This window comes from Danio rerio, chromosome 10, assembly GCF_052040795.2.
Source record: "Danio rerio strain M-AB ecotype USA chromosome 10, GRCz13ab, whole genome shotgun sequence".
NCBI lineage: Eukaryota > Metazoa > Chordata > Actinopteri > Cypriniformes > Danionidae > Danio > Danio rerio.
The window spans coordinates 17,003,292-17,025,678 of NC_141030.1; the positions used below are offsets into that span (position 1 = coordinate 17,003,292).

A 22,387-nucleotide genomic window follows, 5' to 3' on the forward strand; every position below is an offset into this window, starting at 1 on the left:
AGAGACTGCATTATAAGTCCCTCAGGGGAGAAAAACAGCATTTTCTCAGGGTAAAGCTGCAGTCACATTAGCACACATTAATTAGACATTTTTAAAAGCGAGCGATTGCTCCATGTTTTAAATTTCTGTCCAGAGATGTTATGTTTTGATCCTCGATTGTTCTCACACAGTCAAGTGATGCGACTTCGCAGGTCAGAGTTCACCAAGCTTGAACTTTGCACCGCAGCAACCTGTGAAACTTGACACATGACCCTGCGTTTCCGGTCTGACGCATTCGCGTGTGTATGAATGGAAGTCTGTATGAATGGGAGGAAAAGCCCAGTGTGACCGCAGCTTTAATTTTAAACTACAGCCGAACAAATCATTATAAATCAAGTAAGTGACATCCTAAGTCAATCTCTCTCATGTGTATGTTGCAGTGCTCTATTTATACCACAGAAACTGGTTGTGTTTTCTTTTCTCTGTCTTTTTCGGAGTAATTACTGAGAAATCCTGATTGCAATAGAAAAATACTGGGACTCTCTGTAGATTGATGGTATTTCATGCCATTTAGCCACATAATCTTAAAATGTGAGCAAAAATTAGCATCACTACTTCACAAGTGACGTTTGTGAAGTAGCAATGGTTTCTGCTGTTCTGACTTCAGCTGCAGATGTGAATGTGTGGCCAAAGACAGTAGTTCCTCAAAAAAAAAAGGTTTTCAAGACTTTACTGTTAAACTGTATTACTGTTTTCTTAGAAATAAAGGTACGCAAGCTTTGTACTTTAAGGGTCCATATTGGTGCCTCAAAAGTATATATTAGTACCTAAAAAATAAAAGAGGAACATATTTGTAGGTACTATCATGTACCCTAGAGGTATTAATATGGACCTTGTACTTTCTGAGAGTGTATAAGCGCAATATCACACTTGTAGCAGTGCGAAATGGCTGTATACCGGCATTGGTGAGGGGAACCAAAGCACTCGGCCTGCTGACTCGAGCCAACGCACGCCTCTCACCAGTGCTGATATACAGCCATATCGCACTGCTACTTGTGTAATATTGCCCATATATATGTAATATATCTTCAGTTTTGTAATGTTTGCTTTACAGTGGTCTGTCTAGAAATTATTAAACAAGCAAATGTTGAGAACACACACACCCACATAACCAAACATAGTATAGTATATTTATTGAGTATTGCACATTTGTACAATTTGTGCAACATAGAAATTCCACATGCACTGGCTCTTTGCTATACTCACACTAGTTGACACCATCTTGGAAATAGAGATATTGTGTTTGTTTGATTAATCTGGCTTAAGGACTCAGATATATGTTGCTCTAAATATTTATTTTTTGGGGAAAATGAGTTTGCAATACTAAATACAGTGAAGAAAACAAACAGGAATAGGTGAATATAATAAGAAACAATAGTAAAATATAAGAAAAACTAAGAAAAAAGGCAAAGTAACACAAGTGTAAAGTCTAATAAATTGAAATCAAATATGTCATAGCATTATGCAAAATAAAGACAATATTTGTCTGTTTGAAGTATAGATAATGCAACTGACGTTACAATTTTGCCAGTTTCAGGCGTTTCTCTGAGGCAAGCTTATTATAATAGGTGGCAGTGAATAGGCAGGGTAGTGTGGGTAAGTTGGGTAACCTGAGTACAGTGGGTACTGCGGGTAATAAAGGTGAGATCCATATGGGTTTAGAAAAGGGTTCATAAAAAGGTTTCCCAGGAAGCCATCAGCTCTTGGAACAGGGTAGAGGATTGTCCTGGTAATGGGGTCTGTCTGATCCAGCGGAGAACCAGCAAATTGCTGACCCTTTATCAATAAATAAACATGAAAAAATATATATATATTTTTTTTTTTTAATTTACAAATTTTTTAAAGGTCAGTGGTCACAAACAATTTATATGGGCTGAATATAAACATTCAAATTAAATAAAGTAATGTTCAACTTAATTTGCTTGTTTAAATTCAGACAATATAAATTGTTCACAACCTCTTACCTTAAAAAAAGTAGTAAGTCCAATGAATCTTTTCTTGTAGGGTATAATGACATACACAAAGGTTACTTTGGAATATTGTTATACACAATCTACTTTCTCACCTCATCAATTTCTTGCTCATTATCTCTATCCATATCCTGCTCCACCTGTAAGAAGAAAGACAACATTGTTTAGCATGATTCAATATGCTGCTTTAATAGTTTAAATTTATTGGTTTTCATGAAACTTACTGGAGCGCCGAGACAAAGGCCCAGGATGGACAACACTACAATGACTGTCTTCATATTTAAGTTTTACCCTAAAATGCACAAAAACCTATCACTAAAAGAACATTATAAATACTACTACTAATAACAATTGCAAAGTGGTTTTATCAAAGTTTATCATCCTGCACTGTAAAAGTAAAAAACTTATTAACATTAAAAGCAAATTAAACATGTTACACCTGAACAAATTCAAAGTCAAACAAAGTCTTTACTATGTAGTCAATCTAGGGCCGTATATACTTACAAAATAAAAGAAAGTTTTGCAAAGAAAAAATAAATTATTGAGCAAAAATAAAGAAAGAAATGCAAATCTAAAAATCGCAAAGAAAATATATTTAAAAAAAAATAAAAATGTGTTTTGCTTACAAAAAATGTAAGTTTTGAGAAAAACTAAGTTTTAAGAAACAAAAATGAAATGTATTTGCAAATAAATAGATTTGCAAATTAAAATCAAGCAGTGCAAAAAAAAAAATATATATATATATTTACAAAACTTAAATATTATTTCTAGCATTGCCTTTGCAAATCACATTCCGTAAATTACAATGCTCATTTTGTTTCGCTTTTAAGTCAATTGTGAGTTTGCGATTCTGTTTTCACTTTGCACGTTTCTGCATATTTCACTTTGTGGCCCTGATTTGACAAGGTGGTAGAGTCAAGGGAACTTGGGCGTTTATGGCAGGCCCGGACCTGCCTCCATTTAAGCGACATCATCACCTGGAGGCACAGTATCACAGAGGTGGTCATATATATATACATATATAGTTTTCTATTTTTTTTTGCTTTGCTTGATTTGAATTTGGAGTTCTTTTTTGTTTGCAAATTTCATTGTTATTGCTTAAAACTTAATTTTCCCTTCTGTTAATTGCAGTTCTTTATTTTTGTGAGCAAAATACATTTATATATATATATATATATATATATATATATATATATATATATATATATATATATATATATATATATATATATATATATATATATATATATTTTTTTTTTTTAATTTATTTATTTATTTATTTTTTTTGAGATTGCATTTATTTCTTTATTTATTTTTGCTCAATACTTTATTATTGGTTTGCAAAACTTTCTTTTATTTTGCAAGTAGATTGACACAATACTTTTCCACTTTTGTTTTTGTTAGTAAATTGAGTGTGGGAAACAAAGCTATTATTTTAGGTGTAAGAGAATAAAGTATTTAAGTTGATCCAAAGCTATAATGCTTTCACTTTAGCTAATAGTTTTAATTAAAAATAAATTGTCTAATGTCTAACTGTGTATCTTTGAAAAGAGATCTAGCATCGAGCCTTGTGGAACACCAATGGATTAAAGAAACTGATTGGTTTAGGACTTGTGGAGGTGTGCATCAATGGATTTTCTCTTTAGTGTTTGGTCTTTCAGAAGTGAAAATTAAACCACACTGAACTGAACTAAACTGAACTTCATCTCTGAAAACTGGACTGACACAGCTTCAGTTTACTAAAACTTCTATGTTAAGCTGCTTTGACACAATCTACTGAACATTGTAATGCACTATATAAATAAACATGGATTGAATTTAATTGTTTTCAAGAAGAAATAGCGCCATCTATAGTTATTCTGACACATTACCTCTGCATATCTGTCGTTCGATTATGACTAAACGTAATTTTTGCGATCGGTTATGTAAAAAGCACGCTTTAATAGACAAACACTGAGATAAAGCACGTATCAACATCATCAATAGGCTAGATGATAAACCTGAAAATAATAATTTCAAAAAAAAATATAGAACATTTCATAAATGCTGATTTTACATAATGACAAAATGACCACAATCCCTATATATCACATTTTGGAGTTACCCAGCACCAGAGTTATTCAATTTGTAAAATAATAATAAAATGTAATACAATTTATTTTATAATGAAATCAATATATTTTTGTATTATAATATTAAGTTTGATTAATTTTGTTGTCCAGTTTTACATTTGTATTAGTATTATTTTCTATTTAAATTTGACTATGTAGTTTGTCTATAGTATATAATGTCTATAGTCATTATGTAAGTCAAGTGAAGTTATTAGCTTACATAATGGCTGTGTATATACATCATGTGTCATTTGCTGCTCAAATCAAGGCCATCTGTACAGTATAGCATGCATGTCTGATAAAGCAGTCAATGTGTGGTAAAAGTGCAGATAATCCTTATCTGAACGTCAGTCATAATAGTCTACTTTTCCATTGCAGATGTCACATATACTGTATCTAACAAAGTTACAAAGTCCAGAATATCTGACTGTTGAAAAGGTAAAGAATCAAAAACTTACCATCAAGTGGGAAACGATCAGCTCTGCTTTAATCTTGCATTAAGTACATCTATATACCTTATGGGAAGAACAACAAAAATCCACCCAATCAGATTTTACCACACATGTGGCCACAGTGAAGCAATAACTGCGCTAATTAAATTTCGACATCAATTCATTATGATTTGAATACTGTCAAAAAGCAGAAGTTCAGACAATATCACATTCTTTACAATCAGACAAGAAACGTCTGGTAAAGTAGTGAAAGCAACTTTATTTATAAGATGTCTCAGAGAAATTTGTGAGTAGATTTTGACCACATCTTGTCAAGTCTAGACATCATCACTGTGTTGTTTATGTCTCTGCAAACTGCAGGTGTTTTGTCATGATTTCCCCCAGTAATTATGAAAACCGCTGCTGTACTGAAACATGTTCGCATTCCGGAGGTCTTATGTTGGGTTAATATATATACAGTGCAGATTAAAATTAGAAATCCTGGAAGAATCAAAATTTTGAGGTCATTGCTTAGTCTTATTTGGAGCTGTCCTAAGATAAATGACATGATACAGTAGACATGAGAGTAGATCCGAGAAGCTATAAACTCACAATTGGCGATAAAAAGTTACAGTTTTTTTTTTTTTATCCTGGTGGGGGAAACAGCACACAGAAAAGCCTGCAAATCTGGTGATTGATGTGTCATGCTTTATATGGTAATATATGTTTGCTGTATATTTTTAAGAGTAAGATAAGTTATATAGACAGAATATGTAGTTTGGTATAGACTGTAAAATTGCTAGATTTCATGGAATTCATTCATGTTGTCCCAACACAAATCTATTACGTTAACTTATTTGTTTTTACAAGTTCAGGTGGATTAAACATAAAACCAGTAAGTTATCTCAAAAGAAACATAATAATTGTGTTGATTCAGATCATTTTAAATAAGTAGATTGAAAAAGCAGCAACATATGTTTGGGTATATATATATTTGGGTATATATACATATACATATACATATATATATATATATATATATATATATATATATATATATATATACATATATATATATATATATATATATATATATACATATATATATATATATATATATATATATATATATATATATATATATATATATATATATACATATATATATATATATATATATATATATATATATATATATATATATATATATATATATATATATATATATATATATATATATATAATAATTTTTTTATGGTCTGAAATCAATCATTCCTTATCGGTTTTAAACACAAATATTCATTCATTCATTTTCTTGTCGGCTTAGTCCCTTTATTAATCCGGGGTCGCCACAGCGGAATGAACCGGCAACTTATCCAGCAAGTTTTTACGCAGCAGATGCCCTTCCAGCCGCAACCCATCTCTGGGAAATTAAGCACAAATACTGTTATTTAATTATTTTATAAATAATACGATCTTAGGGGTTGTCACCTCACAGCAAGAAGGTCGCTGGTTCAAGTCTCATCTGGGTCAGTTGGCATTTCTATGTGGAGTTTACGTGTTCTCCATGTATTTCCATGCAGTAAAACAAAATCAGCGTAGTGTATGTGCCCAGCAAGCATTTTTGTTTGTAAAAGATGTCTACTAGATGTCTAATAGACGTCCAAACATAGTTGTCTTGGCTAAAACAAAACTAAATTTGGGGTGTCAGAAAAACTAATAGATGTCTCAGAATAGGCCAAAGCTAGTCTTGTCATCAAATAAACAGAAATGAATGACTACACATATAAAGTCTGTCTAATCTGTCTGTTTGATGACTAGTCTAGTTATGGACTATTCTTAGATGTCTATTAGATTTTCACCGACAGCCCAAGTTTAGCCTTGTTTTAGCCAAGCTTCCTATGTTTAGATGCCTATTATATGTCTAATAAACACAAAATTCTTTGCTGGGGTGTGTGTATGAGTGTTTCCCAGTTTTGGATTGCGGTGCAAAATAGCATCTGCTGCATAAAACATACGCTGGAATAGTTGGTGGTTCATTCCACTGTGATGACCCCTGATGAATAAGGGACTAACCAAAAAAAAATGTTGAATTATAATAGGATCTTGTTCAATGCTGCAATCCTCAATGTAGATGTTTTATTTGTGTATGTAAAACAATAACCAGGTTGTGTGGCTGCAGTTTGTGCAATAATCACACAACTATTTCAATTACAACATCGGCTCATTAGGACTTTCCAATAATAACATCATAAAAACTGTGGAATAAACCTCAGACTTCTGGTGAACCCAAAAAATACCTGTTACACCCAACAAAATATAACCAAAATATGACAGATGTCTTCAACAGCTTTCTGACTACATAGTTTTCTATAAACTCGATATTGTGTAACTATCATATTAAAAATTATTGTAGATCTTATCGTGAGGAACGTTTACCACATCTGATCTTATTGCAACATATAATATCTCAATTATGACTCTGTGTATATTTCACAGATGAGTGAAAACCACTTGTGTAACCAGGAATAAGACGAAAGGTGTTATTAAGTGTTTAATTAACCAAAAGGGAAAGCAGAAATTCATCATTTTTATTATGTTTTGTTGATTAACGACATCATAGCATTACAAGCCTCTTCTGATTGGTTGGATAAATAATTTATATGCACTCTGAAGGTTGCTTTCTTTTCATTTGGCAGATGATTTTTCCTCTGTCGACTCTGTTTTTCAGTTTAGTTAAAAAGGTGAGTTATTTTAATACAGTGTTGCATATTTGAGCTGGTTTGTTTTGTGTATGTTGACTTCAGAAACTTTTTGTGGATGTGAAATTTTCATGTACATTTTTTATTTGTTTATCTTGCTTTAGAATCAGGTTGTTCCAGTCATGAGATCTTTGATTTTTTTCATGGGACTTGTTTGTTGTGGACTCAGTTCTGCTGTAAGTCAATAACAAAACTTCAATATGTTTGAACAATTTGTGTGTATGTGTGTATAGTCATTGATCATATCTGTTTTTTGCACGTGTTTAGACTGAACAGGGTTTGCAGCCAGGGGATGTTCCTATAAATGTTGGTGTGAGTATATTTAAATTTTTCTATAGCAGGTAAAATGTATGTTTATTTATTAGTGCTTAAAAAATACTTGTCATTATAATTACTGAGTCTATAATTGCTACATTATAAGTCATAATACAGTATGGACATAAAACAAATGAATGCATTAAAAGAATAAATGTGTAATACAGACTATTGCACAATTTACAAGAAAGCACTGTTTATGTTTATACGTATTTAATGCTTAATTGAATGCATTATATAGTTTTTCTTTGTAAGTTTGTAAGTTTTGTAAATTAAGAAGAAATTGGTGTATTAAATAAAAAAATCCCTAAAACAAAATGTCCTTTCTAGTTCACAAACAATTACAATTAAATCATAAAATTCAATTTAAAAAACAACACAAAAAAAACATAATTTAATATGAAGCTTTGAAGTCAAAATTAAAATGAAGCCTAAGCGTAGAACATAATATGATTATATTATGATGAAGCTCAAATCAATAAATTTTCAGAACCACAGAGATAACAAAGAGTTTAAATTATTGTAATTATGTTTTACTATATTACCTTCTATTTTCATTTAATTTTAAACTAGTTTTTTACCACTTTCACAGGGAGTTTTATATTAATCCTCTGTATTTTTAAACTGTATTTTAGTTTTTGTTTCTTCTTTATGTATCTATATATCTATTGATTTTAATTGGCTTTAGTTATTTAAGAACATAAAGTCCATAAAACATCAAAGGTTAAGGCAAATCAATAGATTACTGATAACCATCTAAACATAGTCACAAGCCCCAACCCTAGAAATAAGGAGTTTTTTTATTTTATTTTATTTTATTTTATTTTATTTTATTTTATTTTATTTTATTTTATTTTATTTTATTTTATTTTATTTTATTTTTAAGACAGCTTTCCACAGGTTAGTAGTAAGCTAATGTAATTTCATAATGGAAATCTTAAATTCATTCTAACCAACAAATGATCAAAGGAAATATATTAATGTAATTCATTCATTTTCTTGTCGGCTTAGTCCCTTAACTAGTCCGGAACCGCCAACTTATCGAGCACATTTTTACGCAACGGATGCCCTTCCAGCCGCAACTTATCTCTGGGAAACATTCACACACACAATCATACACTACGGACAATTTAGCCTACCCAATTCACCTGTACCGGATGTCTTTGGACTGTGGGGGAAACCGGAGCACCCGATGGAAACCCACGCGAACGCAGGGAGAACATGCAAACTCCACACAGAAACGCCAACTGACAGAGTGTGCAATATTTCATGCATGCAAGGATCGCTGGTCTCACTCTCTCACACGGTTTGTTCTAAAACAACTTCTTTTAGTGGTTGGCCGGCAGAGTGCAGGAATTACACTTATTACTAAGCCATACTTACACTATTTTAGACCAAATGCTGAAAGTAGAATGGTAAACAATATAGGGAGCGTGTCACAGGTCGTCAATGTTCAAAAATGAACTAGTAAAATAGGCTAGGCTAAATAGCGCTTTACTGATGTTTTGTTGTTAAACTAAATAAAAATCTACATTATCAATGCTGTAAAAGGTCCATTATGAAATTTAAAATAGTCATATCAATCTTTCGGCAGAAGATTTCAGTGGCATTCATAATACAACACAATCTACATCAGCTTTGCGTGACTAAAATACTAAAACATAACTGTCTAAAATAAATACTTCAGCCATAGCGTCATTATTCCTCCAGTGTGCAAAAGTAACTCAAATACTGATTTAGGATTTTAAAAAGTTTTGATTAAGAATTTGATTTTACCATGTCCCTCTCTCTCCTGTGCACGTGAATGCTGCACAGATGAGCAAATCTACATCTGCTGACAGACAGCTTGGGCTATTTATCAGAATAACGGCTCAACCAATTTTAATTGTATGAATTTTTTTTTGTCCTATGCCTTACCCAGAATATAAAAGTACATATAAACACATTTAGATCGTTTATTTTAATCACTACTATACAGTAGGAATGTGAAAAGACTTTCAACCAGCACAATTAGACATATGGAAAAATGTAGGCTGAGGAAAGTCTTTACAATGGGTTGAAAGTAAAATAAGATAATTAACTTGCAATTTCATTGCAAGAAATGATTTTCTGGTTTTAGTTTTACTTATTTCCCACCTTTATTGGTAGCACTTTAGTTTAGGTCACAATTCACGGTTTTGACAAACTATTAACTAACACTACTAGCTTAATAAACAAAAAAATAGCTGTCTATTAATAGTTTTTGGGTAGGTTTAGGCATGCCTAATAAAATCATACTTTAAAACAACCAATGAACAATTAATAGCTTAATAATAGGAAGGTGATACCCCTTAGTTTAATGCAGACCTGGTCCAGATGCCATCTGAGATGCATGCAATGCTTTTTAATGGGCTCACCTAACCCCACCCCTAAGCCTAACCCTCACAGCAAGGTCACTAGCTCTATGGAGTGCACTGTGTCTGAAATTGCATTGCTGAGCTTGCATCATAAAGACTGCATCTATATTATTGGAGGAAATACAATCTCTGTCCTTGTGTAAATACTAAAACACACTGTGATGCACGCATGCTGACCTATTAAGGCAAAATGGCAACATGACACACTGTAAGGAAATTTTCTGAAAGTCTTCCTTCTAAGTGGAGTTTTCAGAAAGTTTCCGTTTTAGTCACCTGATACAGCATTTTTGTGTTTACAAATGGCCAAACCACATAGAAAGAAAATGCTTATTAAAACTTAAAATTACCATGTTTGTGTGGACTTGGCCTAACGCTTATCCTCATGTTGTTCTTTTTTATTTTTTGTACATGACAGAGTCTCCGGTTTATTCGTCGTCCTCTGTCTCAGAGAGTGGTCAACACAGAGAGCAGCTCATACTTCTATCCTTATCCCAGACTTGAATACATCAATGCGTTCGACCTGAATCCTCTGAAAAACTCCCAGACTCCCTACATTTCCTATTTCGACCTGTCTTTCTACAACCCGCTGGGCTCTCAGGTGTACACACACTATCCTCACCTCAGCGGAGGACATTTTAACCCGATCATCATTACCACCAATACTAACTAAACATTCACAAAGACTTGCAACCCAGGCTCATTCTCGTTACGTAACTCTATATACATTTCTGAGTGGCAAATATTCCCAGGAGCTATGTTTTTTTTTTTTTTTTTTTTTGCAGTTTTTGCTTTCTCCACCAAAGGCCGATGTGTACGATTTTACTGATCTCAAATTTCTTTCACAAGTGCCATTCATGCCTGCTGTTCTCACGTAAATCCACCAGAGGTTTGACTGACTGATCGATCGACTGGCCCACTCTCCTCCACTTCCCTAAACACAACCGACAGTTTTAAAAAAGTAAGCCAGAAAAAGAAAACCCCTCGCCAGATTTTTACCACTTTTTAGATTTCACCACATTCTCACCCTGTTATTTACTTGTTTATTTTATTTTTGCCTTTTGTTTTTGTCTTGCTTGCTTTCTGTAACCGTTCTTTGCCAGACTCAAACCCCGTCGTCGTGGTCATGTACACGGCGATCTAACTGCACTAACTGGTAACAGTGGGAAAGCCATCCATACGGAGGCAATCAGTCAGCTGTGAGTGAGAAAAGAAACTGTCATACCGCCTCGTAGCGTTTGTTTTAAAGACAAAATGCAGCCATACGTACTTCTGGCTACATAATTTGTGATCTCCAGAGATGTATATATACGTTTTCAGAATGAGCCTATGCTGAAGACTTGGGTTTTAGAGAGAACATATTAGACCATGCAATATTAAAGTAAGAAAAATTTAAAACAGGAATATTACTTTTGACCTGCAGGGGTCTGGATGTACTTTTGGAGAAATATTTAATTTTGTTTTTAAATAAATATGATACAATTCACTTTATGACAGTAAACAATTATTGTAAGCAAAGATTGATATAATTGAGTTAATATTTGCTCTCATTTGATTAAAAATACAAAAAATTTTCAATTGTTAATTGTTTGTAAAGTCTTACATGAACGTTGAGAAATCATTTTAATAATATGACTTGATGCTTATTATATGATTCATTCAAACTGAAGTGGCATTCAACCAATGTATAATTTACAGTAAACCGAGTCCACGGTTAATTTAAAATAATGCAAAAATGTTTAAATGTGATAGAGACTGTTTAATTGTGATGTTTAATAACTGTTGGTAACTAATGGTTGAACAGTGATGACAATAATAGAGTTGACATTTTCTACCCTTTTGTGATTAACCTCAAAACGTTAACCTTAAATCAAACATGGATGGTGTGTCTATAAAACAGAATTTAAAATATTTTAAAAAATAATAAAATATGTATCAAAAGTGAATGACAAATGTATAAATCACAGTAACAGATTTTTCAGATCTCAGCTTTCTCTTGCAAGTATCATTTGTACCTGCTTTTCTCAAGTAAATCCACCAGAGGTTTGACTGACTGAATGACTGATCAACTGACCCACCCTCCTCTTTCCCTAAACCCAACCAATAGTGTTTTCATAAGCACAGACTGACATGCCCACCCACTATCCTAAACCCAACCGACAGTTTTTAAAAGCAATCCAGAAAAAGAAAAGCCTTTGTCTGATTTTGAAAACATTTTCAGATTTTATCACATTTTCATCCTCTTATTTGTTTTTTGGATTCTGTTTTTGTCTTACCCGCTTTCTGGAACCATTCTTCACCAGACTCGAATGCCATTGTCCTGCTCAACTCCGCTCTGCATCATAAGTCTGCCGACAAACTGGCTACAGTGGGAAAGCCGTAAATACAGAGGTAATCGGTCAGCTGTAAGTGAGAAAAGGAACGTCTTTATACTGCCTCGTAGCTTTCATTTTAAAAATGAAATGCAGCCATTTGTACTTCTGGCTACATAATTCGCAATCTCCAGAAATAGGGCTACTTTTTGAGAATGAGCCTATGTTGATATAATTATGAAGAGTAACATGTAATTAATCTACTGTAATTAAACATTTTGTACAAATAATTAAGCGAAATCTAATGACACATCTCAATGCCTTCCACAATTTTCCACCAAAGGAAGTGACATCACAGTTGACCAGATTTATTAATGGCTCAGGTTAATAATGGTTCTTATCATTATTGTTTGCTGAAAACATGTGCTACATTGTTTTGTTCTTGAATAAAAGTTCAAAATATGTGACTTATTGTGACTTATAAAAATATTTACTCTCAGATTAATTGATTTAATGCATCATTACTCATTTAAAAGTATTATCTATTTTTTAACCCCACCTGTACCACACATTTTTGCATGTTGGCTTTCTGTCGCCATCTTGCCCAAAAAAATGTTTGTATTAATTATTGTATGCAGCTAATGTGCTGTGCTTTTTATTTTGAAAGTATATTATTGCTTTTTTTTTCTTTTTCCATACTTCTAGTTTTTTTTATTTATTTTTTTTTTAGGCAAGGCACGTTTATTTATATAGCACATTTCATACACAGTGGCAATTCAAAGTGCTTTACATAAACAGGAATAAAAGAGACAAGTAAGAAAAATAAATAACTAATAATAGAATAATTAAAAACAGATAAAATCTGTTAAAACAGGTTACAAAACAATGAAAAGAAGAGCAAAACATTTTAGTGCGATCTGTCAGATGTAGCACAGTGCTCATTCAGTAGATGCATAGCTAAACAGATTTGTTTTCAGATTTTAATTGTCTCAGTTAATATTTGAGATTCTACTATCATTTAATAGCTTGCATGTTCTAAAAAAAGATGTGCAACATGCCTTCCATTTTACTCATGACCCTTAAAAAGTCACAGGAGATGTATTTTTAATGCAGTGTTTCTTGAATGAGGTCTGGTAATCGGGAACCACAAGCATTTCAGTGTGTATTTACCATACTCTGTAATGATACATGCATGTAGAAAAGAAACCGAAGATATGCTTTAAATGAAGTAGAAAATAAGAGTGGAGCGGCGGTGCAGTAGTCATGTCGCCTCACAGCAAGAAGGTTGCTGGTTCGAGTCTCAGCTAGGTCAGTTGGCACTTTTGTGTGGAGTTTGCATGTTCTCCCCATGTTCACATGGGTTTTTCCAAGTGCTCCGGTTTTCCCTACAGTCCAAAGACATGCAGCATAGGTGAATTGAATCAACTAAAATTGGCCCAAATGTGTGTATTTATGGGTGTTTCCGAGTGATGGGTTGCAGTTGGAAGGGCAGTTAATTTTCATGGAAATTTTACATTGTACTTTAGTTTGTTTTGAATGCTTTTTACAACGAAAAATGGTTCTTTTAAAAAATGTTTTTATTAAAAGTGTTTTTGGTATGGTCATTGAGTGAGTATGCTCTGCACGTTAAGAAAACACATGCAAAGAGAAAACCACTTAAAAATTCTTTAATTTTAAAACACAAATGCATATTCTCACAATTCATGCAAATTCAAGAACACTCAATGCAAATGGATTGCAAATGGATATGTGTCTTCAAACCTGTCTGCTTTCTGTTTAAAGTCAGCAGTGTTGTTAGAGATCTGAGTTTAGGAAAAAAAAATTTTTCCAAGTCATTTTATTATTATTTTTTAGTCTTTTTTTGTATATCTTATTTTGTTTGTATATCGTTAATACTTATGATTTCACAAATTGTACAATTAACATTAAATTACTGCTGACTCTAGAGTCAGGAAGTAGCTGGGTTATGATTAGATTATTTTTATTCTTAATTTATTGGTCTATCGTCATTTTCTATTAATAAACTACAAATAGTCTTAAATGCAGTTGCCTGTTTGCACACAAGTAGCCACAAATATGACCATATCACACCAATATAGCGATCACTATATTGATTGCCAGTTCATTTCCGAATAGATTATAAAATTTTACTCTTTATTTATAAAGCTTTGTACAACCTAGCGCCACTGTATCTTTCCAATCTTATCACTATTAAGGCTCAAACTTGATCTCTAAGATCAAATTCCGACTGCCATCTCAAATGTAGGGACGATAGAGCTTTTGCAATTATGAGTCCGAAACTATGGAATAGGTTACCATTTAAAAATCAGAATAGCAGCAACTCTATTAATTTTAAATCGATATTTTTTAAATGCATTTAACATTCCCTAATGGCAGTTTCAGGCTAAACTAAATTGATTCTTTCTTGGGAACTTTTTACTGTTGTTACTATTGTTTTATATTGGTATTTCCATTGTGCACTCTCAGAAATAAAGGTATGCAAGCTGTCATTGGGGTGGTACCTTTTCAAAAGGTACACATTTGTACTTGAAGGGTCCATATTGGTACCTCAAAAGTATATAATAGTACCTAAAAACTTTAAGAGGAACACTTTTGTACTTTTTAGGTACAGATATGTTCCCTTGAGGTATAAATATGAAACTTTTAGAAAGGTACCACCCCAGTGACAGCTCCCATATCTTTATTTCTGAGAGTGTGGTGTATTGCTGTTTTTACCTGCTACTGTTATTGTACAGCTCCTTGGTCAACCAAAGGTTGTAATAAGGAGTGTTCTAGAAATAAACTTTGATTTGACTTAAATCAGATTTCCGCTGTCTGTGCTGTGTGGTCCAGGCTTATTGAAAATATATGTATATATTTTTGAAAACCAAGAAATATGTACCCTGAGCTTTCTCTTCTTGTAGTTTTGGTTTTTATAAATCCACTAGAGCTTGCCGTGTATTTTTTCTTAAGTACATTTTTTATTCATATTATAAGAGACTTGCATTGCTTATTAGATAAATGAATAATTGGATTTGCATTGTAAACATTAAACATAAAATTTAAAAAGATGTTATTTTTTATTTCACATATTAAGTTTTGGCGACATGGTGGTGCAGTGGGTATCGCTGTCACCTCACAGCAAGAAGGTCACTTTTTCGAACCCCGGCTGGGTCAGTTGGCATTTCTATGTGGAGTTTGCATGTTCTGCCCCTCTGGGTGCTCTGATTTCCCCTGCAGTCCAAAAACATCAACACTATAGGTGAATTGAATAAACTAAATTGGCCATAGTGTATGTGTGTGAATGCAAGAATGTATGGGTATTGCCCAGCAATGGGTTGTGGCTGGATGGGTATCCACTGCTTTAAACTTATGCTGGATAAGGGGGCGGTTCATTCCGCTGTGGCGACCCCTGATTAATAAAGGGACTAAGCCAAAAAGAAAATAAATGAATAAATGAATATTATACTTCTAAAAACATTCCGGATAAATCCACTGATTTTATTTTATTTTTTTTAACAAAACTATCAGCAGAAATGGCCACAGATTTTGTCTGGCCCTAGTAATTGGTCAAAAAAACACATATGCAAAAAAAAAAAAAAAAAAAAAAAAAAAAAAAACTTACAAATTCACAAAACCTTCAAACTCAAAATTGATTGGAAAATGAGGCAAATAAGTGCAAAAATGTCCACTTTTTGAGAGAAAAGAACAACCCAGGCTTATTCTGAAAATGTACCTCTATATACATTTCTAGAGAGCACCAAATGCGTCCCAGGAGCTACGTTCTTTTGCAGTTTTTGTGAATCCACTAGAGGCCGCTGTGTACACTTTTTTAGATTTCTCAAATTTCTCTCGCGTGTGAGAAGGCCCTGTCTGCAGTCTGCAGATCAGGGCGGGGCAGCTACTGGGGCAGAGCTGCACATTCAGGCAAACGCACCTGTAATTTCATTGGTTAGTGGAAATGTAATAGCATCGATCCCCACTACGTGGTGTCAGTAAACAGGAAATGCATTTGCAACTTTTTTTTATTAATAAACACAAAACCACACAAAAGTGGACATTCTTGCTGAGTGTTTTATGTAATAATTATGTAAATTAATCAATTATGAAATTAATCAATAAAGAAAATGGTTATGTGAATTTCGTAATAGTTTTTTCTTGCTAAAAAAAATATTACGACAATTATATTAAACAGGATCCCAAAAAAGACCCTTTTAACAATGATGTTACTTTACTTCTGCCGTTCAGCAAAGCAGTGTTTTTTGGTTCTGATATTTTAATGATTGTGTATTATTTTGCTTCAAAATGTTACATTTTTGAGTAGACTAATAAAATGCATCAATCAAATTTGTGGTTTCTATGGCTAAAGGGTTGCATATTTACAATTTACTAATAAAGGTGGAGTCTGAAAAAAACAGTGTTTTTTAGTTCCGTTTCATTTTTAGTTCTGTTTACCTTTGAATAAATGGGAGACTTCTCTGGAAACAAATTAAACTACAAAAATTACAAACTAAAATATTAACATTGCACATTGTAATTTAGACTATTACAGTATTGGGCATGTGTCCAAATGTTTCTCTCTCAATTTTGTACTGCTTTGAGTTTCAAAATGATTCTTTTTTAAATACATTATTATTCAAAGAAGAGTATATGTTTGTAACCTTTTCCCTTATTAAATCAGTTGGTTTCATCATATAATGGATTTATTTTTACTTTGATGCTGTTTTAAATATAACTATATCATCTTTTATATGTAAATGTTCCAGCACGAGTAAAATTCTTTATTAAATCTTTTCATATTACCTGGTATGTCGTCTATTAATGCAGTTAGTTTAATCATTTATTATTTACGTATCTATTAAAGTTCAGTTTCTCCATTTAAATGAATTGGGAAAGTGCTCTATTGCCACCTACTGGGTGGTTTTAATTTGATATCTGTACTACATTTTAATTAATAAGTTACAAAAAATGTCATAATTTAATAATACTGAATTAAAATGCAGTCTCCTTGGTGTTATTATTGTAATTTTAAATACAAGGTAAATACATAATAGCACTTTCTAATTACACTTCTGGCTCCATTTTTGAACTGCACAGATACTATAGATCTTTAAAAATATTTTTATTATGATTTTGTTTGATTATTAAGAGCCACATACAACATTGTTATTTTATTTCATTTAATTAGAATAGTAAATTAACCAAATATTATATTAATAGGATGGCACAAATGCCCACAGTTTTATTTGTTACTTATTTGTTAGGAAACAAATTAATAAAAATAAATTTGGCATAGGATGAAGCAGTCGCGCAGTAGGTAGTGCTGTTGCCTCACAGCAAGAAGGTCGCTGGGTCGCTGGTTTGAGCCTAGGCTCAGTTGGCGTTTCTGTGTGGAGTTTGCATGTTCTCCCTGTGTTCGCGTGGGTTTCCATCGGGTGCTCCGGTTTCCCCCACAGTCCAAAGACATGCAGTACAGGTGAATTGGGAGGGCTAAATTGTCAGTAGTGTATGAGTGTGTGTGTGAATGTGTATGTGGATGTTTCCCAGAGATGGGTTGTGGCTGGAAGGGCATCCGCTGTTTAAAAACTTCCTGGATAAGTTGGCGGTTCATTCCGCTATGGCGACCCCGGATTAATAAAGGGACTAAGCCGACAAGAAAATTAAAGAATGAATAAATGAGTTCACTGCACAGTCCCACAGTAGGCTACACCATACATAATATTTTTGTTTATTCATTAATATTATTATTAATATTATTACAATTAAGCTAAAATTGACGTAACGAAGAATCCTTTTTTGCTTTCATTTTGACATTGCTAAAAAGCGCACTTTAACAGTTGTGTTGAGAAATATCTCATTATGCAGCAGCAGTCAAGTCAGGACACTTTATAAATGCCTTTTGCGTTTAAAGATGATCGGCCTGCGAAGTCAAGTTTGCAGTGTTATAAATGAAATAGGTATATAGTGCGTGAGTGGATTTACCGCGGATAAACCAAGAAACTTCTCACATGCGCTGCAGGTATTGAAGGTAAATTTTTCAAAATATGTAATTTAGGCTATACTGCCATTTGCTCATGCAAAATTAAACACCAGAAAATATATTGTAGATCTATTTTAAGAGCTAAAATAGAGTCATCCTATAAATTTTATATTGACTTGTGGCCCTAAAATGAAAATAACCTGAAAACCAGTTATTAAAATAGGCTTAATAAATAAATAAAAGAAGGGTAAGCCTAGTAACCTAATGGTTTATGATGGCGGTTTACAAATGCCACCCGCACAATATGACGGAATAAAACTCACTTATGATAGCCTAAGATAAATCTTTATTTATACCTTTAAATTGATGAAACAAGTTACAGTATATAGTAGGGATGTAACGGTATCAGAATTTCACGGTACGGTAATACCTCGGTATGAATGGCACGGTACGGTATTTATTGAATAATTGACAGGAAAAACAAAACTAAGGAAAAGATTCGAAAAAAGTGCCAAAAGTGTTTATTTACCTTGGCACTGAACATATCAATGACATACAAATTAGCCATCTATCTGTAAGTTTCAAAACAGGAACTTTTTCAATTTTAATAACAAAAAACTATTAAACCATGTAGAAATAAATAAATAAATAAAGTTTCAATTTAGTATTGTTGAAAACTCATCACATTGAACATTTAATCACTCACTCACTTAGATAGAGATGTTTTTTAAGTAAAATTATCATATAACTTTAATCTGGTAAAAGCTGGGATCTCTGGGCATGTCCCCAGCAACCCTCTCATTTGAGAATGAGGTTTTTGGGACAGAGAGATATGATTTAGCCAAGGTTGACAGCAGTGGGTAACGTTGTGCATCGTCTTTCCACCACTTGAGAGGACAAGCCATGAGTGAGATAGAGGTCTCTTTAAGAAAGATACCGAAATGCTTCCACACATCCGATTCAAAAACCGCTTTAGGTTCGATCATTTCCAGCTCTTTTTCTTCCCCACTACTAGCAACACACTCCATTTCCCCATAACTGGATCTGTAGTGACAACAGACTGTAAAGGATGATGGCCAAGCCTAGGCTGATGGGAATTGTAGTTCCTGCTACCTCCAGTTCGCTTCATTCGCCTAAGCAAACTTTTCTCAGAAATAAAGTTTTATTGAGTCATGCGCCTACGGTATTATTGAAAAATATTATTATTGCGGTATGACGGTATTTACAATATTGTTACATCCCTAGTATATAGCCTATTGAGTTGCGTGTTATCCATGCCAAAATTTAACTAATTTTCACGGTAATAACTGTGATATCTTTTTTAGGAATTTTTCTGGCTAGACGAACGCCTTAAAAATAACTTAATCATTTTTTAAAATGACATTAGATTGTAACATTTAGCTTTTTCCTAACACTGATGTTGGTTGCGTAATGAAGCGTGATGACTCGGTTATGCTCATGTCACTATATTTATTTAACGTTTATGTTTCAAATGCCCCCTCAATTATGACATTCTGCCGCCGGGCATGTGTATAGCTTAATAAGAGCCTTTATGTCTATTATTATTTTTAAAATAAAATGCAGGCCATCAAGACCCATGGGTTTTCATTAGCCACTCACCTTTAGAGTTCTCAGTAGAAGTTAAGAAGAAGATGAGCAGAAAAAAATAGGAAGCTAGGCAAGAGATGCCAGAACAAGGGGAAGGAAATAATGTTTATTTGTGCAATGATAGACGAGACAATGTTTGATTAAGATGACATGTTTTAAAATCTCTATTTAGTAGAATAAAGGTTGCAAAGTAAAGAATTATATTGTATGTGTATATTTATTTCACTACCTTCAAGAGTTACCCTGTAGATAGTGATGTTGAGACATTGCTGGCGGTGGTGAGATCGACAAGCATTCATAAGTTAAGTAGTGTATGGAAATATATTTTATGTATTGAATTGCAAATTTAAAATACGTACAGTATACAATTATAACGTTTCACGATTTCACAGGTTGTAAACCTTTTATTTATTAAACACCCCACATAAAATCCACTGAATACTATTATTAATGTACTTACGCAGGTGTTTGCTAGTTGCATTATAGGTTGTCACCACCCTTGCATAATTCTTTATATGCACACAATACTTAAAGAAAAGTACTTCTTAAATTCTGAATACCTACACAAGTCTTTGGGTGTTAAATATCTTGTTACCCCCTTATTACCCAAACATTATGGTTTGTTCCTTTGCAATTTATAGAAAGGTACACTGTAAATTCAACAAACTTACATGGTACTTTGGGTGGTGCAGATAGTTGTTACCCCCTTATTACCCAAGCATTACAGTTTGTTCCCTCATACCTACACATATGTTGTTTATACTTATATACGTACAGAAAAGTACACCGTTATTTCACTGTACTTACATGGTACTTTGTTGGTTTTAAAAAGAAAGTGTTACAGTTAAAACTACACTGCTATGCATTCATCAACAAAGTGTTGTAAATACTTTATGTACAATACTTTATTAATGGTTCAAAAACACTATAACATTTACTTTAAATAATAAATCTTTGCTTTATCACAGTGGTTTTGCCATCAAGTGGATAAAGTTTTTGCATTGACCAACTCTTGATCACCATTTTCAAAAACAAAAATGTGAAATGTAAAGTGTGGTGGAGAGAGAGCGTGGCCGAACAACTAGAAAGTTGGGAGAGCGAATGGAGACACCGGCGGCTGGTCAGTAGCCCAATCAGAAATAATTAATAATACCTGTTTTCTCTAGTGATTGGGCCAGGGAGACACCGGGAGCGAGAGAGACCAGTTGGGAGAGAGAGAGAGCTGAGCAACAACATGCACTTAAAGAGCTGTCGCAGAAACACTAACAAAAATAAATAAAATTATCACTTACCTTAACGCTGGCTCTTTCTTCTTCTTCCCACAGCAAAGAACCGTTCTTCATAAAGTATTAAGAGATTTTATATAAGATTAGATATGTGTCACGAGGGAAATAAAACAATATTAATCATGCTTGATTAGGAAAGTTAGGAATTTTAAACTAGTTTCTATCACGTGACAAAATAAGGAATGACTCAATCACAAAGGTGTTTGAACTAGTCATTTCTGTTCATCCGATAGGATGTTGAGCATGTACAAAAAAGAATGACTCATTCCTGAGAAAACTCTTTAAAGAGGAACATTAAAGATACAACTTGCCATTTCTGTACTGTGAAAAAAAGTTATATTTTAACATCTTTTTAAGAACTTGTATCTCTGCAAACCGCCCTGTTTGTAACTTTTTATTCGTAAGAGTTTAATTAAAAATATACTGTTAAGTCTAGTATCCAAATATACTCATAATATTATTAATTGGTCAATCAATCAACCAATAAATGTTACACTGTAACTGAAACTCATTTTTGGAGTATACGAAAAAATGTTTATATTATGAGTTTAATATGTTAAAAAATATATGTTAAAGAGTCTGAGAGCAGTTTACCAAACCTCACCATGGTAATCACGTCAGACTAGATTGATTGTGTAAGTTTCTTATATACATGTTGTGTGTTTGTCTTTTGCCTCAATACCAGACCTGGGTTGTGAAATATTCCACTTTCATCATGAATCAGATTTGAAATATTGGCAATTCTTATCATTATTTAGACCACTATACTGAGAGGTTCATAAATAGTTGTCTTCTTGTTCTGAAAAATGTGAAACTACTGTGTTTGTTTTCTATTGGTTTAAGTGAGAAATTATGGTATCTGTTTTTTTCCCTTTATTTTTGCCAAGAACAAAATTAGATTGATTATACATTGTGTATATATTTTTATACATATAAAAACCCACGTCAACAAACCCTAAATACACTGCCTAAAGAAAGATAGTTAAAAAAAATAAAAGTAGCTATAAAAACAATAATACTAGAAAAATTTGCTTATTTTTTTAAATAAAAGGAGAAAATTAAATAAATAAACAAATAAATAAATAAAATAATAATAAATACATAGATAAATAGAGTGATAGCAGTAATGGGTGATACGATCAGGTATAATGCTGTGCTATCTTACTATGGTAGGTTAACA

At 32.8% G+C, this 22,387-nt stretch overlaps 1 protein-coding gene and 1 non-coding gene across 4 annotated transcripts; one reads left to right on the forward strand and one right to left on the reverse strand.

Moving 5' to 3' along the window:
- Positions 1–1,155: 1,155 nt before the first annotated feature.
- Positions 1,156–19,983, reverse strand: wu:fk95d07. 2 transcript variants are annotated; one of them, XR_015500910.1, is made up of 6 exons: positions 19,934–19,983; positions 12,298–12,424; positions 4,579–4,635; positions 2,234–2,301; positions 2,105–2,149; positions 1,156–1,815 (listed from the first exon to the last, which is right to left on the reverse strand). It is a non-coding gene; the product is annotated as a wu:fk95d07 (transcript). The 2 variants fall into 2 exon arrangements; XR_015500909.1 differs by lacking the exons at positions 12,298–12,424; positions 19,934–19,983 and having other exon boundaries at positions 4,579–4,963.
- Positions 7,216–21,218, forward strand: LOC147835028 (uncharacterized). Of its 2 annotated transcripts, none has more exons than XM_087270272.1 (4): positions 7,216–7,295; positions 7,418–7,489; positions 7,581–7,625; positions 10,440–11,967. In XM_087270272.1, exons 1-4 carry the CDS (start codon positions 7,251–7,253, stop codon positions 10,692–10,694), a joined length of 417 nt encoding a protein of 138 aa, XP_087126398.1. In that variant the 5' UTR covers positions 7,216–7,250; the 3' UTR covers positions 10,695–11,967. The 2 variants fall into 2 exon arrangements, 1 of the variants encoding a protein (XP_087126398.1); XR_015500908.1 differs by lacking the exon at positions 10,440–11,967 and adding an exon at positions 21,088–21,218 and having other exon boundaries at positions 7,233–7,295.
- The last annotated feature ends 1,169 nt before the right edge of the window (positions 21,219–22,387 follow it).